Source organism: Nymphalis io, chromosome 8 (genome assembly GCF_905147045.1).
Source record: "Nymphalis io chromosome 8, ilAglIoxx1.1, whole genome shotgun sequence".
In the NCBI taxonomy this organism is placed as follows: domain Eukaryota; kingdom Metazoa; phylum Arthropoda; class Insecta; order Lepidoptera; family Nymphalidae; genus Nymphalis; species Nymphalis io.
This window is the reverse complement of record NC_065895.1, coordinates 11604809-11632691: the sequence shown is the minus strand read 5'-3', so window position 1 is coordinate 11632691 and position 27883 is coordinate 11604809. Positions and strand designations below refer to the sequence as shown.

The following is a 27883-nucleotide window of genomic DNA, read 5'->3' as shown; positions in this document are numbered from 1 at the left end:
GGCGTACCGCGTAGCGTTACACATCACTTGACAGACGCACGGCACCGTCTTTCCCGCCAAATCAAATATTGCCATAAACACGTGTGTGACTTTTTAATTGTGTTATCATGTTTGTGAAGTATTAAAAATAAATTATTATTTTTATTCGAATTTATTTTTTAAAAAGTTATTCAAAATGACCGCCGGAGGTGAGGAACATGAGCCGCTGATTTCTTCGTCTGTTGATAATCAACGAGTGACTTACAACAATTCTCCCCAGGTACTTGGTACTATTTTTCGTCTAATTATTGTTTCTTTAATAGTAATATAATATTATATAAAAAAATGCTAAATTTATATTTATTTACATTATTAGTATATATACGTTATTTCACAACGAAACGCAATCAAAATAGATTTTGAACAATTTATATTTTAATAATATTTTATTAATAATCGTAAATCATATCACTATCTGATAAATTAACCACGTGTATCTAAAATATTAGAAATTATTATTATTTAATTTATATTATTTAATTTTTAAATAATGAATTAATACGTGTAAATTGAATATATTTATAGTGTTTAAAAATGGGGGAGTTACACTTATTTATTTCAAAAGATACTGCTCATATATATATAAGAATAATGGCTATATATCGACCACGCGCTTTGCTATTTATTTGATATAAATATTGAAATTGTATAAAAGGTTTAAAGGTCAATTTCATAATTATCGAAGTTCGCTTGTTCGATATCCGTTCGAAGTTACGAAGTATTATAGAATGATTTCTGATCTGATCTGTCTGATCAGGACGAAATGTAAACCGGTTCAACGCTCCTCTGCCTTATGGTAATTTTTCATTTAGCTCTACCTTGGGGACTTTTTAAATTCATACTAAATCAGAAAATATTTTTTACTGTGCTATTATTATCGGACATATATTTATATAAAAAATATTATTACATACTTACATTTAATATCGACTGACCGGACATATGTTTTATGTTCTAATATTTGCCATTAGAATTATATCATTAATTAATAACAATGTTATATTAACACATTTAAAACATTAATAATATTATTTATTGAACGGACCTAATTTCAAATTCTAATGTTCATGCAAAGGACCTAATTTTAATTTCTTAATAATTAAAATGTGGCCTAAAGTTTCATACATTTTGTCGTCTTTAAGGTGCTTCTTAAGCCTAATTAAATTATTACTATTGTAACCTTCGACGCATGTTCAAATCTTTGAATTTATTTATGTAATCTGCCTTGAATAACTGTTTGTTAACATTATAAATGTAAGGGTTTAGAGGTTGTTATCGATATGTAAAAAAACACGTGGAGAAATAACACCGTCCGGCGCATAGTGTGTCTAAGCCGGGCCGGACGATACGTAGGCTATTTTTTACCCCGATAAAATATAGGATTGATGATAAATAAAAACTTTATTTTATTTATATTTTTATTTATATATCATACAAATTTAGTCGCCATCTTCGCAACGATCAAGTCAGCTATCAAATACGTTAAAGTATAATTAGTGATTCAGATCCCACGCTATTTTCATAGATACGGTGACTTTAACACAAGGCTAAAACATCGGAAGGTACGTCTATGTTAGCGGCCAAGTTTATAGAAAAACTAAAACGAGTTTTGTTAATGATCCTGCTCCGCTGGTTTTAAGACAGTGACTCTATTCTAATGCCACTAAACTGTTGAGATTACTTATAAATCTATTCAGAGTATATAAATTGTACAATACTGAATTTTCTTTATTATCTATGTTTTTTAAATATATATTGGATTAAGTTAACTCGCGGTTTCGCCCGCGTGTTGCGGTTTGGGGGGGATGTGTAAGTTGTTAGGTATAACAAATAGCCTATGTCCTGGGGTCGAGCTTGCGTCATACGAGAATTCAACGAATTCGTTTCAGCGGTTTAAATGTAACAAATAGACAGAGTTTATTAGACATTTATAATATCAGTAGGTATATATTAATGTAAGTATCATTGACTGTAAAAATAAGTTGCATATATGTTGTAAAATATTTTTATAATTTTATTATTATAGATATGAAACCAAAATTCAGTTTTTGTGGGATTGATTGCCTCCAATTATTAAGATATATTTTTACTTTTTCTTATTACGCTGCAAGGCATTTTAGACGGATATTTTGTAGGAACAATTTTACCTAATTATATTAACTAAAGAGGTCGGTTTTATTGTTTCGGTACTGTAAGTGTGATGCTAGATATCTTAATGTAATGTAGATCTGTGAAACTGAGCCTACTAGTAAAAAACGAATTAAAAAAAATGCTACGATATATAATTTTAGATGAATCAGATTTTTCTCCGAAAAAAGTTATTTACAAAAAGAAAAACTAAATAGATGAAAGTATGAATATTATAATATGGCATTTGATTTTTATTTGCCATCTTGGAAAGTCTGGACGCGGGCCTTTATCCAGCAGTGAACGTTTTCCGTCCGATATGATGAAGAATATTTGTATTAAGTGATAAGTATGAAATTTTAAATTTGTATCACATGCTAATACGAAACTACGTACGCTTAAAATCAAACTTTTAATCTGCAAGCAACAATGATATTTTTTAAATATTTACTTTTTTAAATATTTATTGTACTAGTTCCATATCATAGATCCACAAGAATGGAAGCGTTTATACCGCTTTTGGCCTATGTGCCGAACCAATTCATTTAATTGTGTCCAATTCGATGCAATCGCCTATATCCTGCTTTGACATGTTTCGAATAATGGTCTACTTCGTGACTTACTCTTATATATTATAATATTTTTTTTTATATTTTGAGACAGACAATACTTGTAAATAAAATACGGTTTCATATTTCAAATAGTTTTTACACTAAGAGTTAATAAACCGTGTCAATAAAGTAACACAAATTATTTTAGCCTTTGTATACTTATTTAAAATTTTATTATAAAAATCTTATATTAAACTGATAAAAAAAGATCGACGAATAGTGGAAATTGCAAATTTATGTTTTTATTAAATGTCAATTCAATACACCATGAATATTTTACATATTATAGCGATTCATTATTGAATTAAAATATAAATTTACACTCGAGTTTATATATAATACCTCTCTGGTTATTGTAAACGTTAATAATAATTTAATAATAAAAAAAATCCTGTGGATCCGAAATCCTGTGGCGAAAACATGTAAATTTTTACTAAGAATTGCGGGTTAAAACTTCGATTCACCAAGTTTCGATTCACCAAGATTCACGTATAAAAATATATTATTATATAATTCTCAAAAGTATAAACACGATAATACCGTAACCGTAACCGTAACAGCCTGTGAATGTCCCACTGCTGGGCTAAAGGCCTCCTCTCCTCTTTTTGAGGAGAAGGTTTGGAAACACGATAATACACTAAGATAAATCATTCAGAATCATTACGAGAATTAAAAAAAAAATAATACGTACGGTGGCGCCGCGCCGGCGTTAGACAATGTTAGACGATGCTCTTTTACAAAAGAGAAAAAATTAAAGGTGTGTTGAGCATCGGCTTTAACTATATTTCTGTTATGTGACTTGGTATTTTTAAAAATTTAACTTGCATAACTTGGTGCCAGCCTAGGCAACCAAAAATAATATCATTTTACTCTAACCACTTCGGAATGAGGAGGCTAAAGGTACTAGGGGCCTTAAATCTCGTAATTCCGGGTCTGCGAACAAGGAGATGAGATGCTAACATATTATATTTTATTATTTCTGTTCATTTTATACGTATACATATGTATTAATTATGACAGAGGCAAAGACCCTCACCATACATAGCCTTCTGGAGCACTAATTATAGACAATTGAGATGAATCCATAGACAATTTACTACCTTTTACTTATTTGACATATTCCTAACATAGGGCTACTTTAACATAAATACGTATAATATATATTTACATTGAAGTACTAGTGTTTAAGTAACAATCAGTAATAACAGTAAGTCAGTCAGTAAATTGCCCAGTGGTAAGAACGCGTGAATCTTAATCGATAAACGTGGGTTCAAGCCCGGGCAAGCACCTCTGAATATTCATGTGCTTAATTTCTGTTTATAATTCATCTCGTGCTTTTCGGTGAAGGAAAACATCGTGAGGAGACCTGCATGTGTCTAATTTCATCGAAATTCTGCCACATGTGTAAACCACCAACCCGCATTGGAGCAGCGTGGTGGAATAAGCTCTAAACCTCAAAAAGGGAGAGGAGGCTAAGGCCCAGCTGTGGGACATTTACAGGCTGTTACTCATTTAAGCAACAAAGTTTAAAAATGGCTATAAAAACTATTGGAACAGTCAATCAAGCATGATTGTTCACTGTTAAGGCTTCTGAAAGCCCTCTGTACTGTTTTATAAATTAGGGGTACCATAATAAGATTATACGAATACAAATATTTAATCCCATTTGTAAGTTAACCTTTTTTAACTAACTATTACTCGTTCTTACTTCATACTCGTCTAACTTTTCGCATTTTAATTGTTCAAAGTCCTTTTACTGTTCGAAATATGAAAATTCGGAGAGAAGATGAAATTATGTTTCATATATCAGGTAATTTTTTATGTGTTAAAACGTAATGTTAACGTCGAATTTTTTTATTGACTATTAAAATACTAGTCGAGAGTTTGTTCTGGAATTTTTAATTATACATTAAATAAGATTTCATATACTCTTATTTGTAATATAGTTATAAACGTGTATAAATATTACTTGGAAAAAGTCATATTCCAAATATGGGGTGCAAAAAATCATCAGTATCTCATTAAGGAACCTGTTATTGTTTATGGCCGGTCCATAAACGTGGAACTGAATTTTAAATTAAAAAAAAAATGTCTACACTTTTAGACCAGTTTTACCAATTTTACACAATTTTCTTCCATGTCTATTTTACAAGCAAAATTCATTCATCCAATGAGTTTGCTGAAGCAAGCATCGGTTTTAGCATAATCAGAAGCGTAGGCAAGCCCTAAAGAAAGAATTAATAGTGTCAAAAATATTTTTAGTAACTTAAATCACGTCATATATATCGCCAAGACAGAGTATAAATTACAAAACAAATATTTATAAACCATTTTGAGTAGTTTGTATAATATAAGTATTAAATAGTAAGTACTGAATAGTAACTTTTTAATGAATGAATGACGCGATTCACATCGAGTAGTTTGTTATTCAGCTAGTCGCACGCAATATGAGCGTAGTATTCGGATATTGATCGATATTAGCGGCCCCTCTAATATCCGGATAAAGTTACCGCATTTGAGAAATCGAGAACGTTACGGCTTTGCGTCGTGGTTATTTGAACTCGGACATGGATTTAAAATATAAAATAAGGAGGAATTATACTCTTTACATCTTAAAGGAGTTTTATATAGATATAATAGTTAGTAATCGTCTTTAACGATTTACTCGTTAGTCAAGAGGTGCTACTGGGAAGAATTGTTACGTAATCCGTCGACCAACTACGGCTTAAAATAAATCGGTAGGTCGATACGTATATCATCTTGATATCTTCCCCATCATAAAAAAACATATATAAGAATTCTGGAAATTTCAAGCTATAGAAATACGAGTAACCAATACCTTAATTACAAATTTTTTATACCTAATATAGTATTTCAATGTATATAGAATGTCAGTCTATTTACTAACCATGTACCCAAGCAATGTCGATATTATACAAATACTATATTTAACTCAGATATTTCACAGTGTGCTTAGTGCGAATTTTTGCTTATTCGATAACGTTGACTTCGATTTTTATTTTTATTAAATACCAATTTGTTTTTATTGAATACCGATTATTGTTACTAGACGGAGCTGCTTTTATTTCATACAAAGACACACTGACAAACAAATTATAAAAGTAGAAAAATATAAACTTTACATTCCTTCTTGTATATACTACTTTTACTTCTACTATCATATTATGTGGCATTTATTGAAGCTCAGATCGTGAATAAAATAAGGTATACAATATGTTTTTTTCTTTCGATACATTAAAATATGGTTTTGAAATGAATTTCGTAATTTTTACTTTATTGTGACATAAAAGTAAGCTCTGTGAAAACCCAAAATCAGTACAAAATATTTGCATCTCATTTTCAAGTACAGGTTTCGAAAAAGTAACGGTACTTTCAAAAACTTAATTGATATTGATACTTCGTTGACCTCTTTAAAATAAAAGTAAATAAACACGAAATTATGTACTCATTTAATGATATGATAACGTAAATGAGGCAAGGTTTCCAAAATTTTGAAATGATAAATAATATATTTCATAAATATACTAATTAATAAATATTGGCGCTGAAGTAATTAGCAAAAAAACATATGGGAACGCACAACTTATGTTACAACTACATACAAGAAATTACTTATAAGAATTGTATGGCTAATATCTTTCTGTCATTAGTGACAGAAACGAAAGAATGAAAAACTATGCATACCAAGACCGCTAAGCACTGTCGTATAGATCTATGGGGGATTAGATAAATGTAAGTTTTTCGTCGCTCCAAAATGGCCTAGTGGTTACAGCGTGTTACTTTTACCCAATATTACGGGTTGAAACAGAGTTATCCTGAGTTCAAATTGTGTTTATATTCATATAGTAAAGGAAAACATCATGAGTACTAATATCGACCAAACTGCATAACGAAGACGGAACAGCGTGATACAATGAGCTCCAAACGCTCTACGGAGAGCAGGCTTATAGGTCATCAGTGGGACATTATAGGCTATTACTTCGCGCGTCACGGTAGTATACGCAAGCGATCCCGTGACACCCCTCGAAGAGACGGTGAGGGTACCGTTGGTTTTTTAGTGGGTATTTCGGCGCCTTCAGTGCCGGCGAGGCCGACATAGCCCCCACCACATGTGGGGGAAACGCGTTTTTCCAGCGAAAAGATAAGCTATTATTTCGCTATTTAACAAGTGGGCCTGAAATTATCCCTTGTCGTTTGAACAAAAATGTAATATAATGTATATATAATATATAATTGCCGTGTGCCGTTAATGTTATTTATTTGTAAATAATAGATATCTATTATGTGGCTTGACTTAAGAGTGACATAGTGTTTTTTGTACAGGGTACTTCACCAAGTGATTCACCTCGCGCCAGTGGTGGAGAGGTCACATTGGCTATTACTCAGACCAGAAGCTATGGAGCAATCGGTGGCGTAGAGAAGGTTACCTACAACTGGGCTGACGTAAACGCTTTTGCCACAGAAGACAGGTCGAGGAACAGAAAGTTCTGGAATTTCTGGAGAGGTTCCTCTGACCGCATGTTTCAACAGAGAAAGCAGCTGCTCCGAAATGGTAACATTTTATGATACAATATAATATTTAATTTGCTTTCATTTGTGAAATTGAAACAATATTGAAATTTAATTTTAAATACAAAATGATAAAAGATCTAAGTCAAATGGCACAAAATAAATAAATATAAATTATTAAATTAAAATTAATTTAAAAAAAAAATATTGTCCCATATCTCGTAATTATTGCGTTATTTTATGGTCGTGTAAAGTCTTGAATATTTGTACATGTTTACGTACAAATTCTTAAATTACATTTCATTTTTGTTTCTTCGCTTAGAATATCCTGAATTCCATGCGAAACTATACAAAATTTATTATATCAATTTCATTAATTATCAATTATATGAAAGAAAAATAAGAGAATGACAATAGTTTATTTAGTATTTCTTTATTTGAATATACATATATTGGTAGCCATTTATGCACTTTATATTTACTTAAACCTTTTGGGAGAAACGAGTTTTAAAAAAACTCGTCGAAAGGTTGTGAAATGTGTATACGTGATAAAACAAACTTCAAAACTGTATCGTTAAGCAACTTAATCTTTAATGATAATGGCTGTTGGCGACCATTTATAAAATACTAGTGTCAACCATGTTAGGTAATGGGAAAGAAATGTTGCTGAGGGGTTGTTAAAAAATATAGCCTATGTCCTTTCTCGGGTTCAAAATTGTTTCATACCAAATTTTATCAAAATCGGTTGAGTGTTTTAGCGGTGAAAGAGCAAAAGACAGAGTTACTTTCGCATATTAATAATAATAAAAAATATGCTAAATTATTGTTAAGATTAGCGAATAAAATAATTGATTATAAAAATAAGTTTTTTTTGCAAATAAGTATGTATGCATATAGTGTGTAATCCAGAAATTATGCTCAAAATGTTGAAAAAGAAGTAGCAAAATCGAAACGATATCAAACAGCATAACTCGTTATCCGTTAATCGTTAATCGGTCTATACTAAAATTATATATCCTATCGCATAGTGTAAAGGGTCTTATTTAGTTTCTATAATACTTTATTATTCTGTAATAATATTAATTTACTTTAAAATTGTTCAAATATTATCCTATTCTATAGGAACAGTTGAATATAATATCATTTATGTATTTTTTTTATTTAGTTAATGGAGCCGCGTATCCCGGCGAGCTCCTCGCCCTGATGGGATCATCTGGCGCTGGCAAGACCACGCTGTTAAACACATTAACCTTCCGAACTCCAAGCGGCGTGGTCTCAAGCGGGACCAGAGCCTTGAATGGGCAGCCTGCCACTCCTGAAGCCATGGCTGCGTTATCAGCGTATGTTCAGCAACAGGATTTATTTATAGGCACTCTGACTGTGCGAGAACATTTGATATTTCAGGTGAGTGAAGTTTTAGATGTTTTTTTTTTTTATGTCGTTGATACACCTATTGGCGCGCCTTGGGAGTAAGACCAACTTGTGTGCCGTCAAATGCATTAACGCTCTCATGCGCCGTCACGATCTTTCTCCGCGGCTGCTCTCTACCCCAATAATAATATTACCAAACTTATATTATTTGATAAAAATGTTCTCCTTTGAAGGTTACAATCAAAAATGCAAATATTTTGAAACACAGACCTGACCGATTTCGGCCACGGCGGCAAATCTCAAGAGAGATTAGCCAACTGCGCAGTACACATTATAGTACACAAGTGTGTGCGCAAACACAGGTGCACTCTTTATTCCGTTATTACAAAGTACAGACAGTTATAAATTATTTAAAAATAAGCGTTAATTGAGAGCAAAAAAATAGTCTTGTCACTAAATAATTATTTCATTAAAATTACAAGTAATTGTAATTTTCTTACATTTCATTACGTGGGAATTGAACACATCTGTTTGCGTGTGTCTCTCCATCTGTCAATACTTCGTCAAATTAGACAGTAATTGCTTTGGCTCGTTTACTACAACTAAATAGATAACCGATAAATGTTTGCAAATTATAATAAATTTCTTACTTCATGTATATATATGAGGGAAGTTATTCGTGGTTATCTATTGGAATTTCTTACACATATTAAATAAATTCGTCATCATCATCAATTTCCTATCATCCCTAATTTATCCAACAAACAATCATTACGGCAATTCAGAAAGAGAGGTGAAAATGGAGAGAGACAGACAATTTTATCATATAACATATGATATATATATTTTTCAAAACGATTGTGGTAAGGATTAAAACCGTGTTGTGTTAAATCGCACCTTATTCTCAAACCGCATTCCAACTTCTGGTTATCCGAAGTTGGGAAGTGCGTGTGTCATTTCCAAGGAGTCCAATAACCCTACCATGTCATTATGTACAGTGCTAGTGCTGTAAGGTATTATTACTTGCTTTTCTGTATAATTATTTATGATTTATAGGTAATTTATATCGGCGCCGTCGGGCTGATAGGTATAATCTATCACGCGACAAAATAGTCCCCGGTTATATTTAACTTCGAAATTCGAATAACCGAAAGAGACTATATTAAGATGTTACCAATATCCAGTTAATCAGTCATTTGCAATTCCTGTATTCTGATTTGCTCTGAGAGCTTTATATCAAACAAAAATAATGCTCAGTTCATCTTTAGTAATTACTTTAATTAGCATATTATAAAACAAAACAATACTTCTATTTTATCTTATTACGTGTTAGCTGTGATAATTATACATAATTTTAATATATACATAATTATAATATATGAAAATAAAAAGCCGAGATGGCCCAGTGGTAAGAACGCGTGAATCTTAACCGATGATCGTGGGTTCAAACCCGGGCAAGCACCACTGAATTTTCATGTGCTTAATTTGTGATTATAATTCATCTCGTGCTTTACGGTGAAGGAAAACATCGTGAGGAAACCTGCATGTGTCTAATTTCACTGAAATTCTGCCACATGTGAATTCTACCAACCCGCATTGGAGCAGCGTGGTGGAATAAGCTCCAAACCTTCTCATCAAAAAGAGGAGAGGAGGCCTTTAGCCCAGCAGTGGGACATTCACAGGCTGTTACAGTTACAGTATAATATATGAAACTACATTCGAGTAACCTTCATATTTAATTGTCATTTTTCAATATAATGTCCCGAACATCATATTGAAAAAATATATGTTGTATATATCTCTCCAATAAATTAAAAACTACTTTACTTAATACACTATCACCGTTATAATCCATACTAATATTTTATATGCGAAAGTTACTCTGTTTGCGGTACGCTCACAAAGCTAAACCACTGAACCGATTTTTATAAAATTTGGTGTGAAGCAAGCTTGAACACTAAGGGTGGGAATAGGGTACTCGAGTACCTACTCACCCGTCTCCCCCTAACACGCGGGCGAGTATTAGTTTATTATACAATCGTACAGTATAATCATCTTTTAAAACATATAATAAATGCAGTTTAAATCCGCTTAAAACATTAATCTAATTCAAAATGACTCAACGACAACTCGAAGTGACCTTGTATCTCAAAGCAGTTTCAAAGAAACATATTGTAACAAATTATAGGTATATTATAGGTATATTTGAAATTAATTCAAGCAGGAATTTCGTAAATAATTTGAATTCGTTAATACATTCCATTCATATTGCCGTACGTATGTAATATAAAGCACGAATCGTTCGAAAATTTTATGAGTATATTTACATAGGTACCTGTTTTTTTAAAGGTTTATTTTTTATCTGCGATAAAGTTATTATACCTACTTTTAACATTTTGTAAGAAGTTCATACAAATATTGTTGGAAGTGAAAACTAAAGATACTAGAAATTATATTCATAATACAAGTATATTATGTAACTTATTCGGTGCCAATGTCGATATTTACTAACCTTTAAATAAATATATGAGCAGATATCACGTTATCAAGAGAATCAATCTTAACTTATAAAGACGAGTCACGCAAGTTTTAATATTGCATTTATTTCAATCCGTTAAGGAATTTCCATTTGGCTATTTAAATTAATTGACGCTCACGCACCCACACACAAAGAGACACAAGATAATATGTGCATCTACGTACAGATTTGCATGAATCAATAGGCAACGTAGGCATCACACTAAAAGTCAAGTGTATAAGGGAGAAGAGATAAAAAGAATCTGTTTCAAGTTGTTGTCCTAATTTAGTTCACAAAATTTAGGTATACTCTTCTACTTATCGTGTCGTCTCTTTACGAAGGTTGACAATCATTTGGGCTCTTTCATATTCTATTCTAGCACAATGAGTATACTCATTGTTACTGCCTGTGCTATAATAGCCATATCGGACCATAGCTTTTTCAAAAAAAAACATCCTTCGCCACTGGTTATATAGTGGCGTATTTTTATTTTAAGATAGTACAAAATTAATATGTTTTTTGATAATTTAATATTTTATTAATTAATCTTTCCACAAGTATTAACTAAAGGCTTTATTTAATTCTACATAGGTACACTTAAAACGGAGCCAAAACTGTGTTCGAAATTACAGTTCAATCGGTTTTTTGAAACTGGTTTAATAATCAGCAAGACAAAAAAATTGTGTTAAAAGTAGGTCGTATGCTTTTTGAAAATATCGCGTATATAGGTACATAAAATATAGGCAATCAGATAACCTCATTTTTAAGCAGATTAATAAATTACTATTATGATATATGAAAACACTTGAATTTGATGCGATTTCCTTCAAATTCATTTAAACAACAGGTTGTGTTCAAGTTTTTATATAAATTGATTTTGTCAAACAAGCAAACACCTCAATAAATAATGAATATATTTGCAAGATTTTGGTACACATAATAAGATTATCTCGAAACTAATTTACATACTGTAACTGGTTTATTTTGCCACTAGCCCACGATATCACACGAACAATATCAAAGTTGTTTGTGCTGGAAGTTCGGTACGAAGGTTCCATGATGAAGCAAAAGGGTATATTAATGAAAATTCTAAATACTTCGGAACAGAACACCGAAAAAAACTTCATTAGTATGTTTCGTAATGATTTTAGCAGTATTATTTATGTTGTCGGAATCGCTTGCGCATCCTACCGTGACGTCCCCTCTAAAAGACGGAGTGGGTACCGCTGGCCCCCACCTCATGTCCCCACATGCGTAACGCGTAAATGCTTTTTTCCATCGAAAAAAAAGTATCATATATATTATCGCGCAACATCAATACTTCCCCACGTCTCTCTCATCATCTAAACGACTTGAAAGTCTGTACCTTAGAAAAATACATCTAAATTTCTCACATAATATACGTTTTAAATATTATCTATTTATGATTTAGCAGTTTCCTATATTAAGTTCTATGATCACATAATCAACTGTAGTAACTATGTAAAGTACAGTACAGTAACCTGTAAATGTCCCACTGCTGGGCTAAGGCCACTTCTCCCTTTTTGAGGAGAAGGTTTGGAGCTTTTTCCACCACGCTGCTCCAATGCGGGTTGGTGGAATACACATGTGGCAGAATTTCGATGAAATTAGACACATGCAGGTTTCCTCACGATGTTTTCCTTAACCGAAAAGCACGAGATGAATTATAACAGAAATTAAGCACATGAAAATTCAGAGGTGCTTGCCCGGGCTTGAACCCACGTTCATCGGTTAAGATTCACGCGTTCTTACCACTGGGCCATCTCGACTTAGTAACTATGTACCTTTATTAAATACTTTCAACGTGTAAAGATATAGTCTGATAATGTTGAATTGATTGATGCACGAGTCTGTGATTAACCTGTCATAAATTTGAAATATGATTAATGTAAACGTCACGCTGGGTATATATAACATAATTATCAAGTTAATTACAGGCACAAGGGACACAACATCTTAGTTCCCAAGGTTGGTGGCGCATTGGTGATGTAAGCGATGGTTAACATTTCTTACAATGCCAATGTCTATGGGCATTGGTGACCACTTACCATCAGGTGGCCCATATGCTCGTCCGTCTACCTATACTATAAAAAAACAAGTGCGTGACTGCAGGTTCATTAATTTAAAATTTTAATAAATGTCACGTGACTCCCGGAACTAGATTAAACATCGAAATTGTTTAATAAAAAGTTCAATAAATAGATATGGACTAAAATATATAAAATACATAGTTTCATTGATGAAATAAATATATTATGACAATAATAATACAATAATAATATATATTATGACAATAATAATATATATTATGACAATAATAATATATACACACATATGTATAGCGAGCGGGCGCAAAAAGGGGGCGTGACGGAATAAGAGAGCGTCATGCCATTTGACGTCACGTCATACGAGTCGGTCTTAACCCCAAGCGCTAAAAGATGTTTATTTTTTTATGTGTTGATTCACATTAACAAATCTTTATTATAACAAGCTTTTATTTGATGATAATCCTTACTAATATTATAAATGTGAAAGTGAGTTTGTTTGTTTCGCTTTCACGTTTTATTACTAGGGTACTTAACATCTGCTCCCCATCACACTCAAGGGCAAAGCCGCGGAAGGAACCTAGTATTTAATTAATTACGATATTTAATATTCTACTTCGTATTGTCCCCAGCATCGAAAGGGCGTGCAAAGTTTTAGCTCAATCGGTTAAGATGAACTGGTAACTCGCAACCCAGAATTTTATTTTTAAATCTAAAAAGGTTTTTACGATAATGCACACTAAAAAAATAAAATAAAAGAGAGCATCGAGTTTTTTTAATTAAATGTTAATTTTATGTACGTAAACCAAAATATGTTTTTATTCACAGGCACTCGTCCGAATGGATCGGCATATACCATACGCACAGCGCATGCGTCGAGTTCAAGAAGTCATATCTGAAGTAAGTATTTTTAATTTTTTAAATAAAACTAAACGTTACCGCCATAGAAAAACATAACAACTTTGAGTTTTCACCAAATAACGATACAGTCACTATATATTATTATAAAACTCAGTCCTCCGCCACGTTTGTTTGTATGTCTGTCTGAACGCGATAAATTCAAAAACAACGGAACGGATTTACAGAGGGTTTTCATCAATACGCGGAGTGATTCATGAGCAATATTTAGATGTGTAATACATTAAGGTTTTGTGTAAATTGGCTGAAATATGACGCTGATTGTTGAAGATGTAGGAAAAAATCATACCAAGCTTTACTAGCGTGCGCCGCATAAACCAATAAAGATACATACAACATTTATACCGTGAACCCTTATGACGATAGATGACCGTTACGCGTTTTTTGCATTACGCAATTCTGGAATATAGATTCTTATACTTTTACATATAATCTTTATGTATATATAAATAATAATCCAAATAATATATACAAATAAATACATACATATAATATACCTTCTTTAAATAACTCTATGAAAGACAATTGTGCGTAATATTAAAGCATTACAAAATCGCGTTATATACGATTCTAACAAAAAGAGGAAAGACCTTGGTACATAAATGAATTTCATTAATTTTCATTTTGCCATTTGGCTTAATAGCAGCTCTGCGATAATTTAATCAAAACGACAAAAATGCGACTGCTAAAAATATATTATTAAAATTAGTATCTAAATATAAATTATTCTCAATGCAAATATACCTATTACATCAATTTAGCTTGAAACATTAACTTGTATTTTAAATTAAATAAAATTTAATGTTTTATTTTAATTAACTATGTCAATTAGCTTTTTTCATATTCTATTCTTAATCTGCTACAAGATAGTACTAATTAAAAATATTATGTATCATCTTTACATCCAAAAACTGCTAATTACTTAATATTATATCATATACTATTCAAAAGACTAAGCTACATGTTGTTGTTCTTATAATTATTTATTATGTCTTGTCTGAATACCCCCGTCCCCGCGCTTTGTGGTGTTTTTTCACAACACATGCCGCCGTGTCAGAGCCTTTTCACAGACATGCATGGCGTATAATTTTTGTCTAAAAAATAGTTTATAATGAATATTTTATAAAATCGCTAGACAGACTGGCAATTGAGCCATTTATACGGAAATGATAAATGGTCACCACCAACATAGACAATTGTACTGTAAGTAATGTTAGCTATTACTTACAACGCCAATACGCCACCAACCTTGAGTACTATGATGTTAAGTCCTTTGTACCTGTAGTCACACTGATGAGTAAGCCAGTGTAACTACGGGCACAAGGGACAACATCTTCATTCCCAAGGTTGGTGGCGCATTAGGATATAAGGAATGGTTTATACTTCTTACGTCGCCTATACGTGACCACTTAATATCAGGTGGCCCATTTGGCCCATCCACCTACTTATAACATACAAAAATTAAATTATAATTATTTACTCAAAAATCCTTTCAACGCTGAATCATTAACAATTAAATGTATGTGTCTTTCATAAAGTTGTGATCCCACTTAACATTTACATAATAAATACATAAAACAAGTAAATTGTTCATTAAAACTTCATCTAGGTGTCTGTTTCAACATAAATTAACGTTTTAGTGACGTAAATCAAATACATTAAACATATTGTATATATACTGTATAACTATTATTTAATTATAAATATATACTACTACTGCTAATGTATGAATTATAACAGAGTGGAAAGGTGACAAGAAAGCTAGCGGTATTTTCCCGTTGAATCATAATTCTGATTCTCGGGGCGATTATTATCGATAAAGTAGCCTTGTTTTAATTACAATGATAATCATCTGATAAACGATTTTTTTAATTTAATTGATAAATGTTGCGGCAGAAACGTTGACACAAATTTGACCATGAAATTATATTTTCATTGCGGCCAGGGAAGTTTGATCTTGAAAACATTATACGATATATATATATATATGGCTCAGTGTAATGTTATAAATAACTTTTTATTATAGGAAATTAAACTATTTTCTAATGACCCTACATTTATAATACAAATTGTAGTCATGTTATCGTAAAATAGTCGTTATTTTTAAAAATACTTTTTTGTTCAATTAGATTGTATTCTGGTCATTCATAGGGACTGCCGATAGAAGTGAAAACTTAACTGTTATGTTATGTTACTTATATATTCGTCCAATTTCCACATCTCAAACTCGGTACAAAATATTAATACAGCTTAATTTAAATAAATAATAGTTAAAATACACTTATATTATTTGTATACTCTGTTAGTATTTAAATAAATTTTAATCATCAAATCCATCATTTTCCTCATTAATTTCTACAATACATAAATTAGTTTTTGTGCTTTCAACGATTTCATTATATTAATAGCATGTCAGTGACGCGAAGCCACGAGTCTATCTATACCCTACGATAATACAGCGCATCGCTCCATAAGAAGTTTTCGCGTAAAAAAAATCAAGCGGGAAACGACTATCTAATAATCTATGGACATCGATGTTGTTAATGTCAGTGAAGCAAAAACTTCTTTGATTGACATTCTATATGATTGACAAGCCTTATGTATTAATTTGTTCGTTATTTAAATTATATGCAAATAAATATTAGAAGCGAAATTGTTTCAATCAGCGACAGGACACGAAAATTTATGAACTATTTTAAAATTTAACTATACAAACAAGTTACTTTGGTATCTAATGTCTGACATTCGATGCAAAGCGCTCTTTATTTGTAATTTGATGTTTTACGGAACGCTTTCTCATTTTAAATATATTTATATTATAAAAAAAAAAAAGTTTATAATAGGCTCCAAGTAGAGCCCTAGGTTGGCATCTGTAGAAGCTTAACTAATAGTGGGTTTAAGCCGCCCCGGGTTCAAGCCAACAACAAGACCAATATTTTTTTTTATTACATAAGTTATTAATAATGTTTATATTGTCTATTTAAGAAGGAAGACCATATAACTTTATGCCAAGACTTTAAAAAGCGGAGCAGTTAACATAAATATTAATTTAGTAGGCGTTACCGGTATTTAGGCAATGATGCGCTTATTTAAGTACTCATCGTGTTTATGAAACAGCTATCTTTAAACCAAACGCACGAGAAGCTACGGTGCACAGCTAGTAAAAGAGAGCATACAAAATTATGTTCCTTGGACTCAAATATATATAGCCACTATAGACAATAATTATTAAAAATAAGCTTATGTTTAAATTATTTAAAAAAACATTTCATATCAACATAAACAATTATATAAATATATGCATACATATAAATCGTTTTTGTTTGTTAGTACAATATTTATGGGTGTCTTTAATGACAAATTAAATAGCTGTCACATACATTATATCAAATTAATTAAGATATTTTTTTCACATAAAATCAATTCTTTTTACATTAAGTATAACATTCTATACTAGATAAAATTCAATGCAAAGAGCGTTACGTTTGTTCGGTCTCAAATAATTATTTTTTAAATTATTTGCTCCAAATACTGTTCAATATATCATTCGGCTGTTTCAATAATTTCTTTGTTTTCATGATCAAGAACATAATTGTATAACGTAGTCACAGATATCATTTTAAGAAAGATAGTATTTGTGAGATACCGTTATGTGTGCTTGTATTGGTTATCTTAAGTTTTTAATTTTAACAACCGTGGAACTATTCCGAATACGTCGAAATTTGACATGAATTTCGATAGTGAATTGTCAGAAACGGACTAATGTCCGATGTGTATAATTATTATAAATCTAATTATAATATAAAATAACGTGTCAACGAATGTTTTAACATTTAATAATCGGATCGAGTGTCAAGCTTCGCTGATGTTGCAAGGGAAGTAAAATCATTGGCTCCTTATTTTCTTAAAATGAGAAATATATATTTAGTAATAACAATAAAACTAATATTTCATCTTAACAAAGACGGAAAACATCATTCCATTGTTTTTAACGCTGGCTAAACGCGTTACGCGTTTCCCACACGGGAACAGTGGAGGGGTATGGGGGGCTCGCCAGTTTCCAAGGCGCCGAGTGTGCCCCGAACATCAGAATACCCATTAAAAAACTAGCGGTCCCTTTCCGTCTTAATGAGGAGCGCCTCGGGATCGCTTGTGCATCCTACCGATGCTCTGACGAAAGGAAAACATCACACCAACGTTATACGCCATTGAAACAATATATATATAATCTATATAATATTATTTTATTGTTTAAAAGTTAGATCTATTAGTTAAGCTTCTAAAGATGCCATGAAAATTACATTGTATTTTCGATCAGTAGTGCCATTCTGTAATACATAAATATCTTAATACCTACTCAATACATATAATACAAAAAGCATTTATAACACTGTTGCTATACAGGAATATAGGAATCTATTATACGGCGATAAACACTTATCACAGATAATGAGGGTCGTTAAAATATGTAGGTATAACGAAATTGGATTAAAGGCATGTAACCGAAGAGGTATGGACGGCATAATCCCATTGTGTTGTATCACTGCACGCGTTCGCCTACTTTAAAACGATATCAGTCAAGTTGATTATGTGTTTAGCTTTGACAACCCAGTTTTATGTATTTATTTTAGACCGTGTCTAGATTACGAAATAATTTATAATAATGCAAAGTAGATTTTCTTTGTTATATTTTTCGACGTTGTGGTTTAATCGGTGGTTGAACCTCCAATGATGTCCTCATAACCGATTCGACTTCGGCAGCCATTTTCAAACGACACTAGTCAAATGCGCAAAACATTTTTATAGCACATATGATTGTATGCAATTGCAAATGTACTCACTATTCCATAACCGGATGGGATAGCAAATTCAATTTCATAACCGGATGGGATGGCAAAAGTCCAAATGGCCGAAACGACCATTCTGCAAAAAAAAACTGAAAAAAAGTGTGTGTGTGTGCGTGCGTACGTGCGTGCGTGCTTGTACATACGCGTGGGTGTGTGTAGAGTGGGGAAGTGTTAGTTACCTTTTCTGCAGACCTAATTGTTTTACTATTGAAGAATTAAAAAAAGCGTATCAAAGAAACTGACTCACTTTCGCATTTATAATATTAATAAAATTAGCTTATAAGCAAAATACAATTTTAAAAATGATTTTCCTTTTTTTAGCTGGCACTTACTAAGTGTCAGAATACAGTTATTGGAATCCCAGGACGACTAAAGGGTATATCGGGTGGTGAAATGAAGAGGCTCTCCTTCGCGAGCGAGGTTTTAACGGATCCTCCTCTTATGTTCTGCGACGAACCCACCTCCGGCTTGGACTCTTTCATGGCACAGAATGTGATTCAGGTAATTGTCATAGCTTGCATGCATATCCGTGATCAGAAATAGAAATATAATCAAGCGACGTGGTATTGTTATTATAGAATCAAGGGACATAATATATTACATATGATGTTCGTTTTTTTTCAAAGAACTAGGCGAACTGGTCACCTGATGTTAATGGTCACCATCGCCCATAGATATTGGCCCTCTAAAATATATTCATCATTCCTTACAATGTCAATGTTCTTGGGAACTATGATATTATTTTCCTTATGTTCCTGTAGTTACACTGGCTAGAATATACTGGGTGGTACTTGCTCAAACAGGTTTTCCACATGGGTTTGGTTACCAGGAAAGATGGCCAATTGCCTATTTCATTGTCTATTTTCCTAAAACTAGTCTAATTAAAATATTAATTATTAAAGTTGAGTGGCTAGCAATTTTTACTTTATACCAACAATAGAGCACAAACCAACCACACCATTTCACTCTAAGTCGGAATTAGTGTTGGAATAACATTTGATATTATACATATATAGGTAAATGATTTTATTATATAACCAGGTGCTTAGCGGCTTAGCGAAGAAAGGCAAAACCATAGTTGTAACGATACATCAACCGTCTTCCGAATTGTACGCCATGTTTGATAAATTGCTCATCATGGCTGATGGTAGAGTAGCTTTCCTCGGATCACCAGATCAGGCTACTGAATTCTTTAGAGAGTGAGTATTTGATAATATACAATATACGTAAGACTAAACTAGACATATAATAAAAGACATCTGAAAATTTCCTCGCAAGATTTTAACAAAATGTTTTCGTTCTTTCTTTTGTTCTTATATGATTTAGCGAGAGTAAAAACTATTTACTTTATTGTTAAATTTAATGTATTGTAGACTTGGAGCAGCGTGCCCTGCAAACTACAACCCTGCAGATCATTATATCCAACTTCTCGCTGGGGTTCCAGGCCGCGAGGATTCTACACGACACACGATAGATACTGTGTGCACTGCCTTCGCAAAGTCTGAAATTGGCTGCAAATTAGCAGCTGAAGCTGAAAATGCTTTGTACTACGAGGTAACACCCTAAGATTATATCTTAGAGTAAAGTAATAAGTCTTACGTTGGTGATAATAAATCAATTTAAAAACAATTCTGTAATTATTATTTGATAATGATTAGAAAACGAATTGGTTTTTTTATCCACGTTTTTAGAAACGGTGCATCTATTTTATTTCTATGGCTGTGATTATCCCAGTTCAATAAAAGTTATTGCCTTTTACAGTCAAAAGATTCTTAGAGTGTTTGCGCACATAGGTATTTGTGTAGTGTAATATCTCCTATGTACCCACAGACGGCTAGTCTTTAGAGATTGATCTTTTAATATAATATTTTGATCACACAGCGCAAAATATCGTCCGGATGGGCGGACTCGGCGTGGTCGAACGCGGTGTCGATGCGCGCGCGCCGCTCCCCGTACAAGGCGTCGTGGTGCGCGCAGTTCAGGGCGGTACTATGGCGCTCATGGCTCTCCGTCACAAAGGAACCTATGCTGATCAAAGTCCGGTTTTTGCAAACAATCGTAAGAAAACTTTTTATATTCTTTTACTAGCATAAATTTTACTTAAACAAACCTTACACAAACTAAGGCAAAATCTTGAACCTGGTTAGATTTTGGTGAGAATTGAAGGATTAAAAAGTGATTCGTTTTTTATTTTCTTTATAAGAAATGCTGTTATTATTTTCATATCAAATCAATAATTCACGTGTAAGCCACACTCCTGAAAGTTAGACTTTAGCACCTGTAGCGTAATCCTCAACCCATCCTTGCATATAACAATATAATTTTATTATATTATATATATTTGATAAGAAATCAATAACAATCACATTTTAAAATTATATAAAAGAAATGTGAAGAAAAAGGCAATCAACTTGTCGGGCAGAATGAAAAATATGTTTCGTGTAAATTATTGGACGATGGAAAGTTTCTTAATTACAGAACAAGTGTTCTTAAGTGCAAAACTTAAGGGAAACAGGTTTTGACTTCTGATACGATTTCCGAAATAATGGATTTAATTGAGTGTTATTTTAGAAAGTAATACTAGCAGTTAATTTAAAAATGCAGCAAATTCGTCGAAGATATTTTCGAGGATCATAAATGCCTTTGCTTTTGTGGTCTAAAACACGTCAAAGGCACAAAGGTAATTACGGGCACAAGGGACATAAAATCTTAGTTCCCAGGGTTGGTGGCGCATTGGCTATGAAAGCGATGGTTGACATTTCTTACAATGCCAATGTCTAAGGGCGTTTGGTGACCACTTACTATCAGGTGGCCCATATGCTCGTCCGCCTTCATATTCTATAAAAAAAAGGATGGGATTAAATAAACCAAGTGCATAATAACTTAACGACTGTGTAGTCCAATGTCCACTTACCATCGCGTCGTTTCTCGACCACTTATATGAAGTTGTGTTTTGAAATTACTATGGAAATTTAACGACGTATTATTTTCAGATGGTATCGATACTCATCGGCGTTATTTATTTTGGACAACGTTTAGACCAGGATGGTGTGATGAATATTAATGGAGCGATTTTCATGTTCTTGACGAACATGACCTTCCAGAACATTTTCGCTGTAATCAATGTGAGTGTGAACTAGATAACAATTTAATTCGATTATAAATATATAATACACATAATTCGAATTTCTAAATTTATATCGATATCGTTTTTCTAAACAAAAGGGCTAATTATTACAAGAGATCTATTTTGTTGCAATATATTTTTCTATTTTTTTGACAAAAACAAAATAAAAACAAGAGAACTGGCAATAATTTTTTCACTATTGACAAATACTTTCAGGTCTTCTGTTCGGAATTGCCGATATTTATGCGAGAACACCATTCAGGGATGTATCGAGCTGATGTGTATTTCCTCTCGAAGACCCTGGCGGAGGCGCCAGTCTTCGCCACCATACCACTCGTATTCACCACTATAGCGTACTACATGATAGGCCTAAATCCTGCGCCGGAGAGGTTCTTCATTGCTTCAGGGTTAGCCGCATTGATCACCAACGTTGCTACTTCATTTGGTAAGTCAACATATTTAGACAACATTTATAAGAGACTAGCTAATCGTCTGGCTTCGCACGGGTAAGAAGAAAAATATATTTTGGATAGGATTTGCTTAAAATCCGTTCTTAGTGAGCGTCTACGTCGGGGAAGAAGTAACTGAGACCAATTTTATGCCAGCGGGCGGATATTATAAGAGATCTCGTGTTGAGTGGTATATATCTATACCACTAAACAAAATATATAAACAAACATGTATAGATAAAAAGAAGTAATTATATTTAAAATGAGTAGTCTTTAAAAAAATCGCGAATGTTCTTTAAAAATGAGTTTGCAATTTGTTATATTTTTGCGGGTTGGGTATGTGCATTAAAATATTAGTTTATGTGTGTCTGATACAGAATTTAAACAAACAAGTTATATATTTCAAAGAAATAGTAACTTCATGTATCATTATTGCTATATACGTTCTTGTAAAAAAATATATAATTTGAATTAAAATAATTTATAAAATACATCGTTAAAATTAATATGTTTCGTAACTTTAAGAAATTAATAACATAAATTGATGACACGAACAGATGCGTTATTTATCGTTTAGTTTTACGTAATGCTTTAACTGAGGAACTAAATCGCCTTCGGAGGTTCTTGTAACATAAAACCGGTTTTAAATCAAGGGTCCGAACTATCAGGCAACGTTACCTTTACCGAATACCATCAACTAAAGTTTATTCGTAGAACGTCAAAATAAAGATCAAAACATCGTTCATATTATTAACTATATTATATTTTATATAAAAATTTAATATATTTATATATATATATATATATATATATATATATAAAAGAGTAAATTAATAATAAGTGAGCGAATTATTTTAACGGTTAAATAAAAAATAAAATTATTCTAAAGAATAAATGAGATTTATTTGTATAATAAATTATTAAATTATTATTAATTTACTTAATTATGGTTTCAGAATTTATTTATTTTCAATTAATGAAATGTTGCTTAACTTATATAAATTGTTACGTAATAAATAACAAATTGTTATAATGTAGTTTCTCAATAGAGCGATTAAAAACGTATTAGATGAACGTTATATATTTCTAAGTACTTCCTATTAGGACTAAATTTTAAATTTTTATTTGATTAGAGCGTTCGTTATAATCAATTAACTTCAAATGGTTATTATATTACTATAATAATGAGACTTAAGATCAAAGTTGCGGCTCTAACAGCATAATATATGAATATATTATATATGTATAACATATAATATATAAGATAAACATTAATCACGACGCTAATAAAAACCGTCAAGTGCGAGTCGAATTTATGTGAAGGTACGACCACGCTGTATTCCGTTCCTGAGGAAATTTACAGATTTAGGACATACTTTGTCTTTACTCGTTTGTCCGTTCGTTTGAGTTTTCCTAACTATAACTGTAGTTCAAAAATCAGTATTTTTTTTTTAAATACATTTATATTTCCCATAAGCCCATTCCATAATATGCCACATAATATTATTGATTATTTTTTTATTATTTGCTCTCCTAAATCTTTGTCAAACGCCATTATTCGTGTTTTTTCATCGCATGTACGAAACTCCAAAAATACACAACTTTTACATCAACTTGTAAAATAAATAAATTAATCTTATTCTAATTAAAAGTAATAATGTTTTTTGTACACATAAAAATCTTAAATAACAATAATGATTAAAACGTACTACGTTTTTTTTCGTATCATGCAACACTTACTTACATTGTCCGAAAAACCCCAATAAATTTTGAATGACCCAGGACCTTGGAATTTAAATAAAAATATAGTAAATATTTTAATGTAACTAAACCTAGAAACATTTCAGGCAGTAACTTAGGATAATTTTCGGTTTAATAATTTCGGTAAATTCGATTTAAAACGACTGCATATTTATTATATAGATATTTTATTAAATATAAGCACATTATAACCAATATTTTAAAAGGAATATTTTTGAAATCGATTGAAAGAACGAAATTCAGAAAAATAATCATTCATTTACAACGTAGCGGTATGTGAGACAGGTTGATATTAACAACATAAGGTGGCGCAATGAAGCGCTGCTTATTGGTTTATAAAGCTTGTTGACAGCGAACGTGATGGGTTCAACGAACTAACTTAAGCGCAGATTAAGAATATGTATAATTGTGTCAGCTAGTGTGCTCTTTTTTAGCTGTTTTATATAATTAAAATGATATTATAAAAGAATAAATAAGTTTAAATACATAAAAATCTCAGAGTGAGCAAATATTGGCGCATTCTCTGTTCCCTTATCTCATAATGGGATAGATTCCGACTCGACCGTTTCAGTCGAAGGACTAACTTCACGTGCTTTCTAAGGCACATGAGAGCAAACCCTACCAACTGTCAAACTTTGAGATGCTATTGAGAATTCCTCGACGGAAAATGGTTTTAAAAAAGGACCCTGAAATCTGCAACCTTATTAAGTAGTCACTAAATCAACGAGGCAAGAACGAGGCAGGCAGGCATCGAATATACAGTCAAGGAATGTACATTCATACATATTTAGTAGGTACTTCGCATACGTACGTCGTTTGTGTGGTTCAATCCAGTGCTTTATCACAATGACGTAAATTCAAAAGTAAGAATTATTAAAAAATATTTATATGTTATTAATATTATAATATTAAATTAGTAATTCTTATATATATATATATTTCGTGTATCCTCCGTTTCTAAAGATTTGTCTTAAATTTAGTTTCTATTTAGTCTTAGTTCTTAGTTCAAATTTAGTCAAATTAGATAAGGTTTTGCCTTTTAAGTTTATCTTTATAGACATATATACACGGGAACATAACATAATATACGAACGCATACATAAGAAACGTTATGAAAGAAATACAAAAAAAAAAACAAAACTCATAAAGTGCATTTTCATGTAGTATTTTATTCTCATAATAAAATATGGTTCTCAGGTTACTTGATATCCTGCGCAAGCAGCAGCGTGAGCATGGCGGCTTCAGTCGGCCCACCGATCATCATCCCGTTCATGTTGTTCGGAGGGTTCTTCTTAAATTCTGGGTAAGATTCTATGCATTTAAATTTTTACATAACTTTGAGCCTAGCCTGTCGTAAGAGGTCAAGGAAATATTATTGTTTAGAATTAAAATTAGTTTTTGAATGGGATGGCATTTTTGCCATCAACTTAATTATTGTGTGTCAAACAATTATCTTTTAAAATGTTGACTATATGCTTATAATATACAACCTACATATAGGTATATATAGATAAAAGAACGAACGATAAAAATGATCTTTTAAAAGACTTCATCAAGTTAATTTTTCATGTTTTTAGAACTTTTTCATGTCACACATGAGTTTATTACAAAGAGCTATAGAGGTTTTTTTCTTTAATTTCCCAGATCGGTGCCACCATATTTAGGCTGGATATCATATCTGTCCTGGTTCAGATACGGTAACGAAGCGTTACTGGTGAATCAGTGGGCTGGAGTTGAGAGTATCGCCTGCACCAGAGAGAACTTCACCTGCCCCGCTAGCGGAGAAGTCGTTTTAACAACTCTAAGCTTCTCTGAGGTAAGATTTTTGGCTAAAACTTAAAACCTCACTTAATCGCTTAACTGTTTTAGATGCGTTTTATTTTAATATTTTTTCATATATTCTTACTGATATTATAAATGCGAAAGTGAGTTTGTTTGTTTGTCACTTTCACGTCTTAATTAGTGAACCAATCATGATGACATTGTCTATACACGTTGTCAGGAATTCAGAAAAGGAAGTAGAGTATCTATCACCTCCTCCTCACGTGGGTGGAAACTAGTAACATAATATTTCTGACACAAAATGTTTGGCTTTCGTAACGCACGTATTGTCGATGTACATATTTCTAAAATAATAAAAGTGTTAGAACTTTGGTTATTGTTTTTCTGGGTATCTTTAAGCAAACAAGAAACACCGATACTAATAATCCAAATCAAAAACATTACAGAAAGACTTCACAATGGACGTGGTCAACATGATCTTACTTTTCATCGGCTTTCGTCTGCTGGCTTACTTCGCCTTACTTTGGCGCACTCGCCGCGGTAAGTAAGGTCCTTAAAGTTACTAAGGCTATGAGACATAAAACAAAATTAAATAATGCAACTAGGAACACAATTTTGGAAACAGTTTTATAAACTATCATTCCTATAAACCGTCCACTTTCATTGATCGTCAATAGGACTTTCATTGAAAACGATTTCGAATTTAATGCCTCGAATAATTTTATGAACAATGTATTTCTTTTTGAAATGGTGAAAATGTCAATAATTAAAATAAAAGTTTTCGATTATTTGAGAATAAAATTGTTAAGTAATATCATCGCTCTTTTTCATTTATACCACGAATATATGATGAAGTGTTAGATGGAAAAAATGGAAATGCTGCAATTATAATGATTGTAATGTAATGTGATACTAAGCTGTATAGCGCTAATTGCTCATTGGAGATAAATCATATTGAAAATATTAAATACATGATAAATTTAAAACAGAAAAATATTATGTAAATTGTTGATTTGTTTTCATAACAATTATAGATTTAAATAATAATATAATAATTATCTTTGGGGGGTTACCATAGTATGGTATAAGCAATATCGGTTATTTATAAATTGCATAAGTTGTATAAGAACTCTAATAACCCCACCCCAAATGGTGACTTGTAAGAATTGTTTTCGAAATTAAATTAATATTTTTAAAATTATATGTGATTCTGTTATCTTAGATAATATATACTTCACCCTGTTTTTTTTTGGCACAATGCAAACTTGCTTATATTATATTTGAACGCTCTCGTGGCTTTTATTTGTCAAGAATAATTTATATTTATTAATGAAATAATTACGCAAATAATAAAAACGTTGATTTTATACTGTATGTATTATTTATCACGATCTAAAGTTATCAAAAACTCTTTCACCTCGTTTTCTTGATGACTTGAAAGTTATAAATTATGTAGGCTGTAAGGAATATATTTCTTATAATGTGATTATGTATAAATGACCTGTAATAAATATAATTATGTTGATTTTTTTTTTAACACTTAATTACATCCATTTCTTCCATATATTTTCAAATGGATCGTGTTTTGTTTTCCAATATTTTTATATTGCTTTTGTATGGAATATTTTCTTTGTCCCGTGAGTATTATTTTAATGTAAATAAACTTTTTTTTTCAATTATGTGTTTAATTTACCTTTAAAAAACTTCAAACATATTACATAATATGTGTGTGGCTGT

The 27883-nt window shown here is 31.8% G+C and overlaps 1 protein-coding gene across 1 annotated transcript; it reads left to right on the top strand.

The window, feature by feature from the left end:
• LOC126769983 (protein white) lies at positions 1-27604 on the top strand. The gene is made up of 14 exons (XM_050489068.1): positions 1-81; positions 167-259; positions 7122-7350; positions 8473-8711; positions 14091-14162; positions 19349-19528; positions 20069-20226; positions 20401-20581; positions 20909-21085; positions 22021-22152; positions 22371-22599; positions 25562-25667; positions 26009-26180; positions 26593-27604. Exons 2-14 carry the CDS (start codon positions 176-178, stop codon positions 26692-26694), a joined length of 2061 nt encoding a protein of 686 aa, XP_050345025.1. The 5' UTR covers positions 1-81; positions 167-175; the 3' UTR covers positions 26695-27604.
• Positions 27605-27883: the final 279 nt, after the last annotated feature.